The following is a 20,677-nucleotide window of genomic DNA, read 5'->3' as shown; positions in this document are numbered from 1 at the left end:
AATCATTCGTGTCGCTCTCCTCTGGACCCTCTCAAGTATTGCCATATACTTCTTAAGGTACGGTGACCAATACTGAACACAGTACTCCAGATGCGGGCACACCATTGCCCGATACAACGGCAGGATGACTTCTTTTGTTCTGGTTGTAATACCATTTTTAATAAATAACATCCCTCCCATCGTATAGTTGTACCTCGGGTTTCTGCTTCCCACATGTAATACTTTACATTTCTCAACGTTGAACTTCATCTGCCATCTCGTCGCCCATTCCACTAGTTTGTTCAAATCCCTTTGCAATTTCTCTTTAGTCCGAGCTCCACTAAATAGTTTGGTGTCGTCCGCAAATTTTATTATCTCACACTTCGTCCCTGTTTCTAGATCATTTATGAATATATTAAATAGCAGCGGCCCGAGCATCGAGCCCTGTGGGACACCACTCGTGACCATCCTCCAGTCCGAGTAGTGGCCCTTTATTCCTACCCTCTGTTTCCTGCCCGCCAACCAGTTTCTGATCCATCTATGTACGTCACCTTCCACCCCATGGTTCTTCAGTTTCTGAAGTAGGCGTTCATGAGGTACCTTGTCAAAGGCTTTTTGGAAATCTAGATATATGATGTCTATGGGGTCTCCTCTGTCCATCCGTTTGTTAATTCCTTCGAAGAAGTGCAATAAGTTTGTTAGGCACGATCTCCCCTTGCAAAAACCATGTTGGCTGGTTATCAGAAGCTCGTTTCTTTCTATTTGGGTGGTCTATACAGGAATCTGGGAGACAATGTGTGTTTTGTTGTTTTTTTTAAATGATACAGGCTGCCCAACATAGGGTGCATGACTTGGACAGGCAATGCTGTCAGAAATTAGCATTTGACTAAATGGAGGGAGTGTTAAATGACTTGCCCAAGTCCACAAGGAGCTGCCATGGGGTTTGAACCTGGGTCTTACAATTTCCAACCTGCCGCTCTAACCATTAGGTTATACCTCTATTCAGTCCAGATAGATACAGTTTCTGATGCAAAACTTCAATACACTTCTTTTGGAACTAAACTACACAGTGATTCAGGACTTACCGCGAGGCTTCAACTCGATACCACACCTGGTCATCAATGTTCAAATCTGGATATTCTACACGTCCAACACCAGATCCCACATCCCATAAGAAGTTCACTTTGCCTTTTCGCATCTCTATGGCTAAGAAGTCAGTCTAGAGAAAAAAATGATCTTTTCAGAATAAACTACATTCAAAATGCCATCAAATATGAAGATTTGCTACCCACTATAACAATTTGTTTTATCTAAAATCAACCATCTTGTACTAAAGTCTTTGAGAAAATATTTCTTCACTCAATGTGTAATTAAACTCTGGAATTCATTGTCATAGAATGTGGTAAAAGCAGCTTAGCAAGGTTTAAAAATGTTTGGACAACTTCCTAAAAGAAAAGTCCATAAGCCATTATTAAGATGGACTTGGAAAAAGCCACTGCTTATTTTGTGATAAGTAGCAAAAGATCTGTTTTACTTGTAACCTGAGTGGGCTACTGTTGGAATAAAGATACTGGGTTTGATGGACCTTTGGTTTGTCTCAGTATGGAACATACTTCTAATGCACAATCCTATATAATAAAACTCTAGCCATGCATGCGCACTCCTACTTGCGTGTTTCATTTTCCCTGATCCGTGAGATGTAGGTCCGTGGCAGGAGGAGTGCGCATGTGCGAGTCCCCAGCCTTACTGCTTCCCAGCACCTATCTACACTCGCCGGCAGAACTGGCCGCCACGCTGGACTCCCTGCTCTTCACAAGATCGCGGTGTCGGCTCCTCTCATGAGCCGCACCAGCGTCGGAGAAGGCTTCCGATGCTGGCGGGAATCGAGAGGAGCCGACGTGACACTCACCTGGAGGGGAAGCGCCAACAAAAAAGACTCCAACCGCTCGCCACTCAATGGGACCAGGCAGGCAGCCACGCGAGGGAGGGCAACAGAATGAAAAAAAGGTAACGTGCGGGGAGAAGCTGGGCCTGCCTGCGGGGAACACAATAAGGGAAGGGGGGCCCTTGGAGCAGACTAGACCGCGGAAAGGGAAGGGGGAGGGGCCAAAAGGAGCAGGCCACATCGTGGTAAGAGTAGGGATGGGGGGGTGGGGGAAAATGCTGCTACTGCTGCACAGGAACCTGGAGGGGGAGGGAAATGCTGTTGCAGCTGCACAGGGAAATGCAGGGAAAGAATGACAGACAGCAGGAGGGAGGGAGACAGAAAGAAAGGAAAAAAAAACACAGGGGCAGGGAGATGGACAGAAAGACAGAGAAAGGGGGCCAGGGAGAGAGAGAAACGGTGGGAGGGAGAGAGACAGAAAGACAGACAGACATATATTCTAGCACCCATTAATGTAACGGGCTTAATGACTAGTAAGGTCATAAGTTCCTTCAAGAGTATAAAGGTTAAAAAAAATTCCTTTTATTTTATTTTTTTTACATTTTGATTTAGTGAAATAATTCAAAAGTTTTTAACAGGCTTTGAAAAATTCCTTGAATCTTCTGCAATTCACTTTAATAAGTCACTTAAAGTTACTCAACTAGACTGAAACCTTATTATGTTATACAACAAAAAACTTTGGAGGTCAGGTTCTTTAAATTCATTGATTCACTCGGAAACCCCCCACCTCCCCCCATTTCTCAGGATTTGAGTGTGCTCTTTATCCATTCCTGTACAATTTTCAGATTGGATGAATAATGTATAGTTGTTAGTCTGATAAATTATAATAAGCTCAATAATTCATACAGCGGCAAATAAATGACTTATCTGCATAGTTTTATCTTCTCATCAAAACTATAAAACATACCAATATGATAGCATGTTTTGAGGCCTAATCTCTGCATCAGGGCTAATAACACTTTCACAGCTGGCCTCAGTTTCCAAAGTCATTCTTTCATTTCTTGTCAAACAGAGATTTGGCCTCGTAGCACTTTCATTTAAGTTACATCAGGATACCTAATCATGACATGCACAATATTCAAATGCATACAAAACACCTCATTATTGTATAAATTGAATAATATATTTTATAGTGAATCCTGCAAGCTGTGTTTTGTAGTCTGTGGTTGTGGTCAGTAGGTTGTAGAGTTGTGGGTCGAGTGTTGCAGCTCGAGTGGCTAGGAGGTTGTCGTACAGTTTTTTTCTTTTGACGTTTTTGGTTGGAGGGTGTGTGAATGGTGCGTGGGTTCTCCTATGTCTGGTTTGGTGGATTGAACTAGTCGATTGTTCCAATAGGATGGGCTGTCTCTGTTTATTGCTTTACATAGTAGGCAGTAAAATCTGAAGTGTATTCTCGCTTGTATTGGAAGCCAATGTGAGTCGTTGTATGCCTTTGTGATGTGGTCAGGGCAGGATTAACCAATAGGCCAAGTAGGCACGTGCCTAGGGCCCAAAATGGTCAGGGAGGCCCGATGAAGAAGGGCATTAACATTGTTTTTTCCAAATGGCGATGGGCCCCTCCAGCATCGATCGGCAAATGCGGGCCCCCCAATCAGCAATGCGGGCCCCACCCCAATTGACAACACAGCCCCCCCATCGACGGAAAGTAAGACAAGCAAGCAACGCGGGTAAGAAAGGCAACGGGTACTATAATTGTGCAAGCGGTGCTGCTTGCCCAAAGCTTCCCTCTGACGCAGCTTCCTGTTTCCGCCTGGGCGCATGGTGGGGTGGGGCGGAGCGGGGCAGGGGGGCCCAGTGTACTTGTGTGCCTAGAGGCCCTCAACGAATTAATCCTGCCCTGGATGTGGTTGAATTTCTTCAGTGAGTAGACCAGTCTTAGGGTTGTATTTTATATTGTTTGTGGTTGTTTTATCATGGTTACTGTGCATGGGAGATATAGTATGTTGCAGTAGTCTATTCGACCTAGGATTAGGGATTGTACCAATAGTTGGAATTGTTTTCTGTCGAAGAATTTTCTGACTTGCCTCTGGTTTCTCATGACTGTGAATGATTTTTGTATTGTTTTGTTGATTTGTGGCTGCATTGTACAGCCTCTGTCTATTAGCACTCCTAGGTGTTTTAAAGTGGGTTGGATGTGGTATATTGTAGAGTTTATGACAAAGTTTGTTACAGTTGGGGTTTTGCTATTTTCGAGTAGGATGAAGTTTGTTTTGTCCAGATTTAGTTTTAGTTTGTGGTCTTTCATCCATGTTGCTATTGTTTCAAGTGTTCTGTGTATTGTGTCTGTCATGGATGGTGCTGGTTGATCGAACAGAAGGAGAATTGTGATGTCGTCTGTATAGCTGTAGGAGTTTAGATCTTGTTTGTCAAAGTAGGAGCCGAGGGAGACAATGTATAGGTTGAAGAGTGTGGGAGAAAGAGGTGATCCTTGGGGTACTCCTCAGGGGTTAGACCATGGCTCGGATTTTTCTTTGTTTGTTTTAACTGTATGTTCTGGATTGTAGGAATCCTTTAAACCATGATAGTACCTTACCACTGATTCCTATTGAGTCCAGTATCTGTAGAAGGATGTTATGGTCTACCAAGTCAACGGCTGCGGAGAGATCTAGTTGGATAATTAGCATATTTTTGCCTGTGCTGAGGTGTTGTCTAGCAGTGTCCATGAGTGAGCCTAATAGGGTCTCAGTGCTGTGGTTGGTTCTGAAGTCTGATTGTGTTGGGTGGAATAGGTTGTGGTTTTCTAGGTATGAGTTTAGGACTTTGGCTACCAGACCTTCCATTAGCTTGACATAAAGTGGTATTGAGGCTATGGGTCTGTAGTTGGATGGTTGGTCTATTTCTCCTTTGGGGTCTTTCAGGATTGGAGTGATGATTTCGCTGAGGTTAATCCTCTTTCTTATTTCTGCATATTATATAATCAATCTACCTGCTTATACCTACCTACTTGCACATACCTATATAAAATATATAATATATTTATTCATATTATACTTTGTTATCACACTTTAGTGCAACAGCCTTTCTGTATGGTTAAACTACTGTAAAATCATAAGATGGTATTCATGCTTTCCTGTAAGCTTTAATATACTGTATCTAATAAAATTCATATGATCTTACATTTTTATAGTTTGATTATAAAAATACTGGACTACCATCTATCACTTATGCAATTTATTAAACCTTTTCATAAGTTATGAAAAATACTGCAGTGAAGCTGGTGTTTTGGAAAAAGGGATTTGACCATGCCATCCCATGTTTGGCCAAATTACATCTTTTACCAGTAAATTGCCTGTATTTCTTTTAAGTTTGCTTGTTGGATATATAAAATGTTTGCCAGAATTTATCTGGAGAATTTGATCAGTTTGTTTCCTTTTTCTTGATCCCCAACTTCCTGACGAGTTGGTAATTCTAGGTTGCTATATTTCCGTTCATTCTTTAAAGTGAAATATATAAAACCTTTGCAACTTAGCTTTCACTATCAAGCAGTTCAGATCTGGTGTTCATTACCCCCACTGAATTAAGGACCATGTCTACGCATTTATCTTTTTCAGAAAAAGTTAAATGATTTATTTGAGAAATCACATTTTTACATTTTCTACCTCTTTTTGATGCATTTTGATATATGTTCAATATAGTTGTTAGTATGTACTACAGTACTTTGTTAATCCATTTTGAACATAAAAATTGGGAGTTGGTGGATTATAAGAAACATTTAATATCATATACATTTAATCTGAAACATAACTTACATATCTGTTGCTGCCCAAGTAGAAAAGTAGGTTATCAGGGGATCCCGTCTTCACATTGAGAATGATAGTATTGTAGCTGCCTTTCTTGATGTCAGGCCTGTAAGTGCGAATACAGTCCCCTCCCGATGACACAGAAACTTTAATCTTCAAAAAGAGAAAGCACAAAAGAACTCATGCCAGTTCTCATCTTCTCAAGGAAAACATGAATTAAAATGAGCAAACTGTGCTTTATATTGTACAAAACCTAGAAAACTTGTTAATAAAAGCCTGAAACAGAAAAAAAAAAGAAAGTTCTATAATCTGGCATCTAGTTTATACAACAGTAGCGCTTACGAGTGTGATGGACACCAGTAATTGGCAGTTAAGCAGGTTAGCACTAAGGCCCAGATTCTATAGACAGCGCAGTGACTGACAACCGCCCACAAAAGTGGCATCGATCACGTGTCAATCATGTGACAGCGCCGTTTATAAAATGGCATCTATGTCACAGATAGGCGCTGAAAGTGTAGGCCAGGATTTTCAAGGCCTACATTTCCAGTGTCTGTCTGTGACAAGAATGGCAACTACTGAATGTGAAGGGTACTTCCAGTGTTAACCACACCTATTTTACCCTTAAGCGCTAGTAGGCACCTCAATAGTCGCAATTCTGGCGCCACTGTGGATGCGCTAACATAGTAACATAGTAGATGACGGCAGGTAAAGACTCGAATGGTCCATCCAGTCTGCCCAACCTGATTCAATTAAAAAAATTTTTTTCTTCTTCTTAGCTATTTTTGGCAAGAAGCCAAAGCTCTACCCAGTACTGTGCTTGGGTTCCAACTGCTGAAGTCTCCGTCAAAGCTCACTCCAGCCCATCCACGCCCTCCCGGCCATTGAAGCCCTCCCCAGCCCATCCTCAACCAAAAGGCCATATACAGACACAGACTGTGCAAGTCTGCCTTAGTTCTTCAATATTTACTATTATTTTCTAATTCTAGATCCTCTGTGTTCATCCCACGCTTCTTTGAACTCTGTCACCGTTGTCTCTTTTAAAAAAAAAAAGAGATTTGAATTGCTCTTAAATGATGCAATCAATTATCACATCGATTAAAGGCAATTAAAAACAGTAGCGTTAAGGTGCCTAACTAGTGGCGCCATTTATAGAATTTGGGCCTAAGTGCTAAAAACAGTGTGCTTAAAACATTTAGGGCAGAATTCAGTAAACGGTGCCCAAAGTTAGGCACTGGGATGATTCCTGGTGAGCTTCATACTGAACGCCCTTTACAGAATACTAGCTTAGTGTAGATTTCACACCTAAGTTTGAGTGCCTGCCAAAACTTTGTGTAAATGCTGGCACCCACTTTTATAGGTGTGCATTGTAGCATTCTATAACATTGTGCCTAACTTCTGGGTGCTCATGTTATAGAAAGGGTGCAGTGCAAACTAGGGTTACCAGACGTCTGGATTTCCCCTTTTGAGGGTAGGGAGGAAGTCCGCGCATACGCAAGTGCACGTGATGTCATCATGTAGCATCCGCAGGCAGTGGGAGGAGGGGCTAGGGTGGCTTGGGGTGAGATTAGGACAGGGGTGGGCGTACCAAGGCGGGGCTAGGGGTCCGGAAGGCTTCCTGAATCCGACTTAATACTTTAGGTGAAGTTTCACAAACAAATTATACAATGGTTTTATCCTATTCTCTTTGGTCATGCTTCTCAAATGCAGCATTCCCTTTATTTTGACAATCACATTATCAAGCTTTGATTGCACAGAGGCCACTCTCTGATTGATGTGCATTCAGTGACGTAGTAAAGGGGAGGGGCAGGAGGGCAGTCCACTCTGAGCGCCATGTTGGTGGGGGCACTGGCACCCCTCTTCCTCTCCAGCCCCCTCCGCCTCTTCCCACTCTTCCCCTCGCTATGCACGCATCCCTCCTTCCCTTCCCCCGTAACTCTAATTGTTCACCGCTGTGTCAGCGTCACTTCTGGGTGCCATGTCAGCGTCACTTCTGGGTGCTGCGTCAGCGACACTTCTGGGTGCCGTGTCAGCATCACTTCTGGGTGCCACGTTAGCATCACTTCTGGGTGCCGTGTCAGCGTCACTTCTGGGTGCTGCGTCAGCGTCACTTCTGGGTGCCACATCAGCGTCACTTCTGGGTGCCGTGTCAGTGTCACTTCTGGGTGCTGTGGCATAGGACTGCCACTGAACTGGGTAGCCGTGGGATAGGACTGCCACTGGACTGGGTAGCCGTGGCATTGGACCCGCCCATAGAACTGGGTGCCGTGGGGACCGTGGCAGCGTCACTTCTTGGTGCCGTACATAGGAAGTGAGTCAGAGGGAGAGCCGCCGGGGTCGCGAGGAGCACGTTGAAGTTGTTACTTGCGGCGATGAACAACTAGAGGTACGGGGGAAGGGAAGAGGGCGTGCCCGGCAGGGGGGATCAGGGAAGAAGCGGGGGATGGAGATGAGGGCAGGGGAGGGGCGCCACTGCCCCAGGTGTGTCTCACCCTCGCTACGCCACTGCGCACATCAATATGTCATTGCTGACTGTGTACCATTCCTTCAGATATCTGAACCCCCAATATATATCTGTATGTTCTTTTGCATTTAATTCTAACTGCCAAACATTGAACTCCTCCTCATATTAACTTGGATAACTTCTTATTCTTTTTGCTCCCTCAGATGTTTCACTCTGTTGCAGATCTTAGGTTTTTCAGCATAAGACAAATCTTTTCTGCAAGTCCTCCAAAATATCATTTACAAATGTGGTATATAATTTTCATATTGCTTTTTATTTGCAATTCATCTTATATCATGTTTCATATAAATCACATCTGAGTCCCGGTGCATAGGAGGTTGGACTTACAGAGTTGGCCTGTTTTCGGGCTTGATTTATCAGCTCTTTTATCTGTGATATATTTTTCGCCAGGTTATCCTGGAGTTCTTTGATTGGTTTCAATTTATCCAGCAAGCGACTGGCTTCATCGTCCAGGGTTTTAACAGTGTCATCAGCATCTGCAACTTTATAGCACAAAAATGAGGGGGAAAAAGGGAGAAATAATCATATACAAAGCAGACAGTCTTAGAGACAATATTGTATTCTGCTTTCAGCATTCATATGAAATGCAATAATAAGTGTTTAAGGCCTGCATCATACATTTGTTTTCACAGCAAAAATTGCACAACCTATCCTGGGGAGAAGTCTGTTTGGTTTTTTTTTTAAGAGTTAAAAAAAGGTGATGCTCTGTGTATTCTACTCCCTCTGCCATTCCACCACCCCCATGTCAGGCAAAAATATCACAAAAACCTTTGACTTCTTAACTCCTTCCATACCATGGATAGCTATCATAATGGATGTTTGGACTCACAGATTGCTTAATAGAATATACCCTCCCTCTCCCCCCCAATCTAAGTGCCTAGTATAAGCTTCATAAATCTATCTCATAAGGTTTATCCATTTTTAATTTCCGATAGCCAAGTGGTATAAATTAATATCTGAATATTTGAACAAGAAACCTAAAACTAGTTTAAAAGACATTTGGAGCATTGAGATTAAGCAGCAGATTTCTGCTACTCAATGGCCATGGATTTGGACTTGGAGGATGAGATGTATAGCGTCAGCATCTATGAGATAGACATGGTTCTTTTTGTTGCATAGAATTTTTTGGACCCCAGTTTGTTTTCAGAAGTTAGACAGTTCAAAATCTAATAGATGCTGGCACTATCATCTTGAAGCAGACACACTGGATTATTTGTTGTTCTATTGTGCTTTGATATTTAATTTTTGGAGGTTGATATGGGGACAAATTAGCTTGATTTTGGAATCATGTATTCCACTGTCATATGAGGTAGTTATTTGTGGCACTTTGTTGTTTTCTAAACCTCCTTTAGACAAATATAAGAGTAGATTATTTGGTATCATGACTGGGATAGCCATGCAAATGGTAACCAAAAATTGGGATCGGCTTAATTTTCCCTTTTGGTGGGAGTCTTTATGCTTATGTTATAAATATGAAAGAATGATCTCGGAAAATATGGGTAACAATAAGTCTTTTAAATTAACTTGGAGTCCATTGGTAAATATTGTTAAAGTTGATTAGATGGCTTATTTTTCAGATTTCTTTAATTGAGTTACACATCCAGGGAGGGTGGGGGTGGGTGGAGGGCATTGCATTTTAATATTATCATTGATCAATAAGTTTAATATGGTCTTCGTTAAAATATTATATTGGATTTGTTCTTATATTGGGGTGGGTAGAGGGGGAAGGATAATAATTTTGAAGTACTTTTGTGTTTGATGTAAATGCATTTGTGAAGTTTAATATATGTATATATACATTTTAATGCATTGTTTTGGAATGAAAACTTAATAAAGACTTAAAAAAAAAAAATTTTGAATAGCTGATTGTAGCCAGTTTAGCATTCCAAATAAACCTCTGTTTTATGGAACGACATATCAGGAGGTATGCATTATGACCCATCCCCCATATATTAAGCCAGCAGTGGTGAGTATTTTGTTGATTGCTGCTAGCATTTTTCCTGGATATTCAATGCTGGCCTTCAGCACTGAATCTGGGGATGTTTTGAGCTGGCTAATATATGGACGGTATGTCAATATCAGCCCCCTCACTGCATAAGCCAAAAGGCCATTGGGAACCACTGTATCCAACAGTGGAAGAACTACTATGGCGAGTAATAGAATCAGTGGGGGATGGGAGTGGGGGTAACATAGAACAAATATTAAACTTTAAAGAACAAGGCTGGATCCATCGGTTGGATACGGTGGTTCCAACGGCCTCAATTTAGAGGTCGAATGGGCTACGTTGATTTAGTCCCTCCCCTGGGCTGCACGAGGATCAACTGACAGCTCAAACAGAATAAGAGAGATAATTGAGTACGCCGCCGCTATCTTACCATAAAGTTAGAGTAAGGCGGACGACATAGCGGCTCTGGTAAGCAAAACCACGGGTGATAGTATAAGTAGTAAAACTTTGGGAGTTTTATTATTTATTATAAAAGTTGATGAGTAATTGATTGGTTTTCACGTTTTATAGGGGAAGATCCTTGAAAAAGCAACTCGTTGTGAAACATGTCGGATCGATTAATCCCATGAGCATGATGAATCCAGGTTAAGTATTATATTCATCATAAAGATTAATCAACACTTTTTAAATAACTTCTAAAGTAATAAATTAATACAAAACTATAAAATATAAAATTAATAAAAGTGAGGTGAAAAGAATGTAGGCCAATGAGGATACTGACACACCTCGTTTCCCACCAGACTTAACATTTGGTCAAGGGTGGAGGAGGTGTACCTGAGGCCACATTCGTATATATAAATATGTATATGGAGTTGAAGCACAATATTAAAGTGTGAGACATACAATTAACACACACGGACGGTGCTGTTTTACAAATTTAGCTTCGGGGGATAGTGTTAAGATTGCACTGGACATTAGGACATTCCTTGCCCGAGATCAACTACTGTATTTTCACGCATATAACGCACATGTGTGTATAACACACATACGCGTATAGCGCGTGGGTCCAAAGCATGTCTGTAAAAATTTTTTTATATAGCACGCACACGCGTATACCGCGCATGCTGCTATAACCTCCTCCCACTCCCGCTTACTCTTCTGGCCTGCGAACCGGCATCCTCCCCCCGCTCACATCACCCCCCTCCCCCGCGATCCTACAACACCCCCCAGCACCGCAAAATATCTCTTACCCGATTGGGCACCGGCACCAGCACCAATTCACAGGACGTGCCAGTGCCAGTGCCCGAAGATCCTCCCTTGTTGGGCTGGGCTGGGCTTTGCGGTGCGAGGGAGATCCTCCTTCTTCCCTGTGCCGGGCTGGACTGGGCTTTGAGCATTTGCGCATGCTCAAAGCCTTCTGGTCTCGCTCTCTCCGAGATCAGAATCTGTGCATTGGTGCTGGTGCCAGTGCCCAATCGGGTAAGAGATGTTTTGCGGTGCTGGGGGGGATGTAGGCTCGCGGGGGAGGGGGTTATGCGAGTGGGGGGGAGGATGCCGGTTCACAAGGGGGATGCCGGATCGAAATGAAAAAAAAAAGTTGTAAAACGCGCTCACACGTATAACGCGCACGGTTATGAATGGTTTGTAAAATCGTGTATAACGCGTGCTTTATATGCGTGAAAATACGGTAGATTGGATGATTATAATTTTTCTGGAATACAAAATCCTAATCTGTGATTGTATAAAAACTTACACAACAAGATCTTTTGTTTTACAGGAGAGGAGGAAAAGAACAGAAGAATGCTGTTAAAAGGAAAGACTCCAGCAAGGTCTCATGGAAACACCAAGATAAGAAGTTGTCTCTAGCAGGAAGATGAAGAGGAATGGTTCTGCTGAGATGTCAGAGATGGAAAGGGTGTTGTACTTCATTTTTATTGCTTTGTTTTTCTTCTTTATCTAAGTCTAAATGTACACTAGCTGGGAGCAATGAGTCATTTATTAGAGTTTCTCAACCTGATTTGATGTAAAAGTAGATATTATTCTATTTAGCTAGGAAATTGACAATTGCACAGTAAAAAAAGTATTTTTTTTTTTTTAATGTTGCTTGTAATTAAAAAAGCACACTTTGCACTAGTTTCAGATGTCTCATTTGTGAATAAAGGCCTACAAATTTTCTATAAAAATAAAAATTCTTTAGCCATGAGTGAAAGGTTGCATCACATCTATTTGGTTTGCAATATGCTCCATTGTCAAAAAAGTGGGGCCATGAAACTTATCTAAAGATGATAATGTAGGAAGAGTCACCTTATTTCAGTGACTTAACAGTATCTCATAACTGATGTTAATTGAATGTTAGACATGCAACCAGGTAGGCTCGATTCTATAAAAGTTAGGCGCCTTGTCCAAAGTGCCTATCTAAAAATGGGTGTGGCTAGGGGGCAGATCATATTTTTTAAGTTATGTGCACAATTATAGAATATGAGCCAATGTGCACCTAACATGGATGGGCGGTATGGTTGGTGCCAATTTTTTAGGTGACATACATAGAATTGGGGCCTTAGTTTCTTAAAAATAAAGGGGCCAATAATCAGCTGTCGATGGTGAGCATTTTGCTGATAGTTGTTCCATTATTCCTGGATAGTCAAAGCTGGGACCTGTACAGGCTTTGGCTTTGAATATCTGGTTATTTTTAAGTTAGCTAACACTTAGCCGCTTAAGTCAATATTCATTGCTTAAGTGGCCCTGGGATACTGCATAAAAGCAGGACAGACTTTTATGCAGTAAATCTGGCAACTTAAGGGCTGAATATCGGCACTTAAGCAGCCAAGTGCTGAGTCCACTCCCAGAACACATCTAACATAGCCGGCTTCGTGTTTGGCGCTAACCATGATATTCAGCAACACTTAACCAGTTAAGTACCACTGAATATTAGCGGCTAGCTCTGACCAAGCAATTTAACCGATCAGCGGATGGCTAAATGACTTTGCCTATCAGGTTCAAAGTGCCCCACTAAGTGCCCCTTGGCAGCATCTCTCTGTTCTGCAGCAATTTTTATGCTGACTGGGCACATGAGTTAAATGCTCCATGAAAGCCTCTATATTAGGCTTTTTCTCTCTCACATACCGCTAAAACTGCTTTCACTAACACTATTAGAGAATGACACGGGGAAAAAATCTGTCCCCGTCACCGCCCCGTCACCGGCCCACCATCCTCTGCACCGCCCCGTCACCGCCGTTCCCTTCACCGCCCCGTCACCGTCACCGCCATCCCTTTCACCGCCCCGTCACCGCCACTGCCATCCCATTCACCGCCCCGTCACCGTCCCCGCTGCATCCATATAAGCCTTAGTACTGTAATATTTAGCTTATTCCTTTCTTATAAATCAAAGTTCCTGCTGCTGAACTAGAGAAAGAGATGTTCAGCTGGCAGGGCTTTGTTTATAAATTTTTATCAACACAACTAATATACTATTTTATCCTAAAGCAAAAAATAAATAAATAAATATAATTTTTTTTTCTACCTTTGTTGTCTGGTTTCTGCTTTCCACATCTTCTCATTGAATTCCTTCCATCCACTGTGTGTCTTCTCTCTGCGTCTTCCATTTGCTGTTACTGTGCCTCTCCCTTCACCCCCCCCCCCAATTGGTCTAGCACCCATCTTCTTCCCTCCGTTCCCCCATAGTCTGGCATCTGTCTTCTTCCCATTCTGTCTTCCACATTTCCCTTCGGGGTCTGTTCCTCTCCACCCTCCTTCAATGTCTGTCCTATTCCTTTCCACCACCACCCTTCCCTCCCTCCTTTACCATCTGTTCCTTTCTACCACCCTTCAGCTTCTCTCGCGTGGCCTATCTATCTACCTTCCTCCCTCTTATTTTCATGGCACGTTACAATGTAATTTGTGCAAGCCACTGGAGCCTGCGAGCTCGGTCCCTGTCCCATCCCCACAAACCATCTCGCTTCTGTGCTCCTATTTTCCCCATTTCTAATATCTCCCATATGTATCTGCCATTGCCCCCCCCTGTGTCCATATACCATCCCCATGGCATGTCCCCTTTATGTCTCTGTCCCTATGCCCCATGCACATAATTTCCCCTCTTTCTGTTACCTTCCTGTGTCCAGATTTCCCCTATCTTCCTCTTCCATACCAGTGTGTCTCTTCTTTTCAACCCCATCTAGCTTTTTTCCCTCTTTCTTTCCCCCCCCCCCCTGCTTCTAGCATCTGGCTCACCTGCCAGTCCTTCCCTTTCTTTCCTGCTGTGGGTTTTTCTTTCCGACTTCATCCCCTTTCCCTTTCACTCCCTCCTTCCAATTTGAGCCGGGAACACTAGCGATCGCACGGTCCCCGCAGCTCACACCCGCCTGCCCAATCGATTCTAGTGTTTAGCCAGCTCTCTCCCTTCTCCTCACCTTAGTTTGTAGATTTTCTTTTTCGGCGACCCGCACGCTATCAGAGAGCCGCGCACTAGCGGCTGCTCAGTGTTCAATCTTCTGCTCTGCTGCAACTTCCTGTTTCCGGTTGCGTCAGAGCAGAAGATTGAACACTGAGCAGCCGCGCGTGCGGGTCGCCGAAAAAGAAAATCTACAAACTAAGGTGAGGAGAAGGGAGAGAGCTGGCTAAACACTAGAATCGATTGGGCAGGCGGGTGTGAGCTGCGGGGACCGCGCGATCCTTCATGCCTCACTGTGGGGACAAGACCATTCACCGCCCCGCGGGCGGTGAATGGCCTTGTCCCCGTCGCCGCAGCGACTGCTAGTTTTCTTCCCCGTTTTCGGCGGGTGACCCGCGGCTAAAATGCGGTGGCCGCGGGTAAACCGCCACCGTGTCATTCTCTAAACACTATGTCACAAAAAAGAGCAACAAGGAAGGGAACTAAGGGACTGCTCAAATGCAGCACCAAAGTAAGCCACCATCATAAGCTTGCGTGCTAGGGAGTAATGCACAGCAACTACTAAACGAAACGAGCATAAAACAATATACGTACTGATTTCTGTGGACATGATGGCATGGAGAAAAAGCAAAAAAAGAAAAATCTTGTTAAGTACATTTGTTTAAACCATTCTGTATAAACACAGGCAATAAGGAAGACAGGATTTTTTTTTTTTTTTTTACGACACAATTCATTTGGAATTTTCCATGGGCAACATTTTCCAAACACTGATTAGGAAATGATGCTTTTATTCATATATCACTACAGTCACATCATGACCTAGATTCTAAAATGCAGCAAATGCCAATGTGGATCTATTTCCATAAAATCAGTATAATGCAGGGTGTTATTGATCAGCTTTCTCATGTCGATGGGCTACCAATCAACCATTTCCAACAATTTGTCGGTCTTTTTTGCTATTTGTTTGCAACGATTTCAGGCTCAATGATTAATCCAATTGGGATCCAATCATGAAATAACACTGTGGCATAGTTCCCACCAGGCCCTGATTTAGGAAGAACCAGAGTCAACTGCCTAAGGTGCCAAACATTGAAAATGCTAGTTGGGCCTAAGAACAGTCGACACTCTTTTACTTTAGAGACATGTCCATATACCCCCAAATTCTGCAATCTTACATGCACAAAATTGTATGTGTAGGCTATAGAATGCTGGCAGTTGTACATATAAATTGTTCAATTAGGCATTAATTTGGGTGTATCATTCAAGCCACAAGTAAAATCGGTGGTGTCAAGTGCATTCTTCAAGTTGCAACTGTTGTGTAGACTAAGGGATTACTTGTCAGAAGACAATTTTAAAACTACCATCGTGATGATGTTGGCTCCTGTCTTTGACTATTGCAATGGGTTTGCCGAAATGTGTTCTCAAGGCTTTGCAACTTGCCCAAAATGCTACTGCACGCATTAATGCGCATGTCTCAAGGTCTGAGCATATTACACTAATTTTGAAAGACCTGCATTGACTGCCCATTAACGTGAGAACTGAATTTAAGGTTCTTTGTCTAATTTTTAAGGTATTGAATGATGATGGTCCCACGGCAGTGTGTTTTATCAGCCAACATGGAATCTACACTCGATGAATAAGCTCTGATGTGCCTCCATTGGGTGTAGTGAGGTTGTCTGGTCATCGTAACACTACAGTATGTTATTAGTACAGGGCCCTATCTGTTGGGATAAGTTACCCCTGGATTTAAGGCAGGCTTCCAATGTGTTACAGTTTAGGAAAGGGCTAAAAACTGTATTGTTTACATACTTTTGCAACATGAACCAGTATGGGTTTGTGTTTCGATGCCGGTATAAGTAGAAGAGCTGATTTTTAGGGTTTTCAGTGCGATTGAGTAAGCTGCATTTTTGCTGGTATTTATTTTAATGATTTTAATATTTTAATCAGAGACAAGGCTGTTGTTAGTCTTATTGAGTTGTTTTTATTGTTTTATTATATTGTTTTTATTTGTTAATGGTTTGTGTATGTTCTTCTTATAACTTTATTATGTATGTTCTGATGTGGTCCGCACAGAATTGCTGGATGTGTGGGTTTTACATTTTAAATAAATAAATAAATGATTATTGCTAACAATAAGTGGACCATAACTGGAGTTATGCCCTTAGGTGCTATTCTATAATGTTAGCGCCTATAGTATGTAGCTGTGTGAGAGGAGTGGATGTGGGAAGCAAAAAAAACCCAACAAAAACAGTAGATAAGAATAGAGGTCCAAAACTCCAATGCAAAATGTATTCACCACATGAAATCATAAATAATTAAAAGCCCAACACGACCATGTTTCACCCTCATAAGGGCTGCATCAGGGCTGTAAAAAACAAAAAGTGTTATTCAATAGGCATGGCCTATTGGCTATAGCTTATCTCTTCTTCCTTGCAAGCAGTAGAGCTTTTAATTATTTATGATGATTTTATGTGGTGAGTACATTTTGGCATTGGAGTTTTGGACCTCTGTTCTGATCTGTTTTCTTTTGTTTCTCAGATCTTGTGGATCGGCTGTCCGTTTTTTTTCGTGGATGTGGGAGGGACATGGGCAAAGCAGGTGTTTGCCAAGCACTTAGGCCCAGATTCTCTAAACGGCGCTGGTAGGCGCCTAAGCTCAGTGAAAAACATTGTTTTCACTGATTTTCAAGATGCTTACCGGCACCTAAAAGATTGGCGCCAGAATCGCACCTCCATAGGCGTGGCTAATGCCGGAAGTACATCTTACTAATATGCACTAATATCTTCAGTTAATCACCAAAATAACAAAGACACTTCCTCAGTTAGCGTTGTATGTCAGTCCAAAAGCACCAATGCACGAGCATATATGGGATTTACATAAATGAGGACTTACGCTAGCATTCTATATGGGCATTTACACGTACAATTGCCATTATGGAATTTGCGCTTAGGCAATCTTTTGAGCATTTAGCTCCTTAGGGGAAAATTCTCTAACTGGGTGCCACAAATTTGGTGCCTAGATACGGTATGCTGAGTACTAATTCTCTAATGGCATCTGGGTGCCCAGCATGAGTCGGCATCAACGTGCCTGCACTTAGGCCCACGCACTTTTACAATAACAAGAGAAGGCAGATATGAGCCAATGTGCACCTAACTTGGGCACAGGTATGGTCGGTCAGTGGTATACCTAGGGTATGTGACACCCTGGGCCCATCATTTTTTGACCCCCCCGGCCCATCATTTTTTGACACACACCCCCACCCTTGGTACGCCACTGCTATATTTCTTCTCTTCAATATAAGCTTCTATAAAACACAGCGGAAAATCCAGTGTTAGAAAAAGGCTAGGAAGCCGGTAGGAGCGACGAAAGCGCCCTTTAAGGAATGCCCTCCCGATCTGGCTCTATCCCGCCCCCTTCGTGCTGCCACCGGACAGCGTTCTCAGCCATTGGTCGATCTTACCTGGGCGCTGCAACCCCAGGAGCTAGAATGCTGATCGCTTTTGTTCTCTTTGCAGCCCAAAGTGATCAGCGTTCTCGCTCCTGGGGTTGCAGCACATAGGAAAGTTTTACCAATGGCTGAGAACGCTGTCCGGTAGCATCACGAAGGAGGCGGGATGGAGCCAGATTAGGAGGGTGTTCCTTAAAGGGCACTTTTGCTGCTCCCGCCAGCTTCTTACCCTTTTTTTGGCTGCGGGGGTGGACTGGCAGCCGCACTAAAGTGCAGGTCCCAAGAGGTTCCGGACCCAGCCGGCTGTGCACCCCTCTAGGGCATGCACCTGGGGCGGTCCGTCCTCCCCCCACCCCGCTCTCGTTACGCCACTGTGGTCAGTGCCAATTTTTTAGGTGTCTTACTTAGAACTGGGGCCTCATTTCTTAAAAATAAAAGGGGCCAATAATCAGCTGTTGATAGAGAGCATTTTGTTGATAGCACTAGTCTGCATGATTTTGGATGACTGAAAACTAATATGTGATATTACCTCACTTTTATATGCTAATTCCAGAACTGTTCTTAGTTTTCTTCTATCACGTACAGTTTTTTTTCACAATTTTACTTCAAAGATTTATTGCTGTGCCAGTAGGTAATGGCATCTGGGTGCCCAGAATGAGTCAGCATCAACGTGCCTGCATTTAGGTCCATGCACTTATACAATATCAAGAGAAGACAGACATGCATGCACCTAGATGCAGTACTTTAGCGCAGTGGCATAGGGTCTTTCTAAATGGAAGTTTTTTGGAGCTAATGGTGTGGATGGAGGTGCTTTGAGCGCTACCAGATTACACCTGAGGCTTTTTCTTCCGTTAGACTTGACCTTCAGCTAACAAAGTGGAGTATTTTTGAATATTTTTGTTATTGACTTTTAAAGTCATTCATTATAAGTTTCCTTGGTATCTGACACAAGTGATGGCGCTTTAGGGTCAGAGGGAATGATGCAGGTCTTTAGGGTCAGAGGGATTTTTAGGGTCAGAGGGAATGATGCAGTTATCAACAGATGAGTTTTTACATGTGAATTTTGAAAATATAAAAGCATTTGTAATTTCAGGAGCAGGGGTTTTATTATGGAATAATCTGAGAGGACCACTGAGATTACTTTGTCCATTTATAGAGGCTTTTAGTTGAACAGTCAGTGATTCTCACTATGAACATTTCAGAATACTATTTTCTCTATTTGTATGGTTGTGTGTTATTTGATGTTTGTGTATGTATTTTGTAAACCGCTTAGGTTTAAACAGGTTAGAAATTTTATAAATAAATAATCACGCATGCATATGCCATTTTCTATAACTTACATGCACGACTTTAGATGTAGAATGAGGGGGAGGGGGCATCTCTCTGCATTATTACCCCCCTCTGTTCCTCTCCTGTCCCATTACTGGGATCTCTGACACCCACACACACCCACACCTCCTGCTCTTTGGGATTTGCTGTCTGGTCTAGCCTATGGACATCAAAATCTTAAATCTGGTCCTGCAAGTTACTGTAGAGGCATTATAGACCAGTATTCTTCAGGCTATTCTGTATAGGGGTTTCACAATATTACATTCAACCAAATCACCCCTCCACAACATATCACTAACCCCCTCTTTTACTAAGCGGTGCCAGCGTTTTTAGTGCGCGCAGAAAATTAGCACGCGCTAACCCCACACTACGCAGCTAGAACTAACGCCAGCTCAATGCTGGCGTTAGCGTCTAGTGCGCGTGGCAATGTAGCGTGCGCTAAGCGCGCGCTAAAACCACTAGCGCAGCTCAGTAAAAGGAGCCCTAAATTTTCAACTGATCCTCAGATGGCTCTTCATTCATGCATCATAAGCATGAGCCATTCTCGTCACTGGATATTTCTTATAGATTTTTAAAATTGGTATATGCTTATACCTTTTTTAAATTTGTAAATCGCTTAGTAAAGTAAAAAAGCGATTCATCAAGTCAAAATAAAACTTGAAACTTGAACTTATATATATTATGGTTTAGTCACTTATCATAGTTAATGCTGTTAATTGCCTCTCTGTAAAATAACAGGAGATCATATGAGCTGTATGTCCTTTCAAAGAAGGAAAACACTTGAACTAGCGTAGCTTACTGTTTTGGGATGGATCTTTCACAATGGCGTTTGCCTTTGCCACATCGTCTTCAAGTTTAGTGTAGTTGTTCCTCAGACCCAGGAGGTTCTGGTTAATGTCTTTGATCCTTGCAAGGACATCATTGGCGGTGTCATTAGCTTGCCTGGCTTTGTCTTTCACTGCTTGCACCTTCGCTGCTGTATCTGTCAGTAAAAAAAAAAAAAAAGAGTTTTCTGTAATTAGAAGGGGAATTTTATAACAGGATTGGGTCTAGTGTCCATAAATAACCCCAAATATCCTCTCACCACATTCATGATTTGTAATAGCCTAATTCTATAAATGGCACTAAAAATTGTGTGCAGAAATTTGGGGGTGCACCCAATTTCCACAGGCAATTTAACCAAATAACAAGCCAATTAGTACCAATAACTGAATGCTAGTAAATTATCAGCACTAATTGACATACTTAAAATTGATGTATGTGTTTTGTAGGTGCCAGGATCCATACATAAATTTTATGCATCGTTCCCAAAAAGTAGGGCATGGCCATGGGAGGGTCATGAGTTAGTTAGAACCATTTATGTAATTAATGTGCTGTTATAGA

General features: G+C 42.5%; 1 protein-coding gene across 10 annotated transcripts in view; it reads right to left on the bottom strand.

Annotated features, from left to right (window-relative positions):
* LAMA2 (laminin subunit alpha 2) overlaps nucleotides 1–20,677 on the bottom strand; it is a 1,204,230-nt gene that overhangs the window by 182,757 nt on the left and 1,000,796 nt on the right. For 8 of the 10 annotated variants that reach the window (XM_033936921.1, XM_033936924.1, XM_033936925.1 and 5 more), the window contains 5 exons: nucleotides 20,094–20,276; nucleotides 15,112–15,117; nucleotides 8,513–8,667; nucleotides 5,674–5,817; nucleotides 1,065–1,198 (listed from right to left, as the gene is read on the bottom strand). In XM_033936921.1, coding sequence (XP_033792812.1) covers nucleotides 1,065–1,198; nucleotides 5,674–5,817; nucleotides 8,513–8,667; nucleotides 15,112–15,117; nucleotides 20,094–20,276 — 622 coding nt within the window. The remainder of the gene's footprint in view (nucleotides 1–1,064; nucleotides 1,199–5,673; nucleotides 5,818–8,512; nucleotides 8,668–15,111; nucleotides 15,118–20,093; nucleotides 20,277–20,677) is intronic. The other 2 variants (XM_033936922.1, XM_033936931.1) reach the window with 1 other exon arrangement.

Source organism: Geotrypetes seraphini, chromosome 3, assembly GCF_902459505.1.
Source record: "Geotrypetes seraphini chromosome 3, aGeoSer1.1, whole genome shotgun sequence".
Taxonomy (NCBI): Eukaryota; Metazoa; Chordata; class Amphibia; order Gymnophiona; family Dermophiidae; genus Geotrypetes; species Geotrypetes seraphini.
Note: the sequence above shows the minus strand (reverse complement) of the source record. Positions and strands in the feature narration are given on the sequence as shown.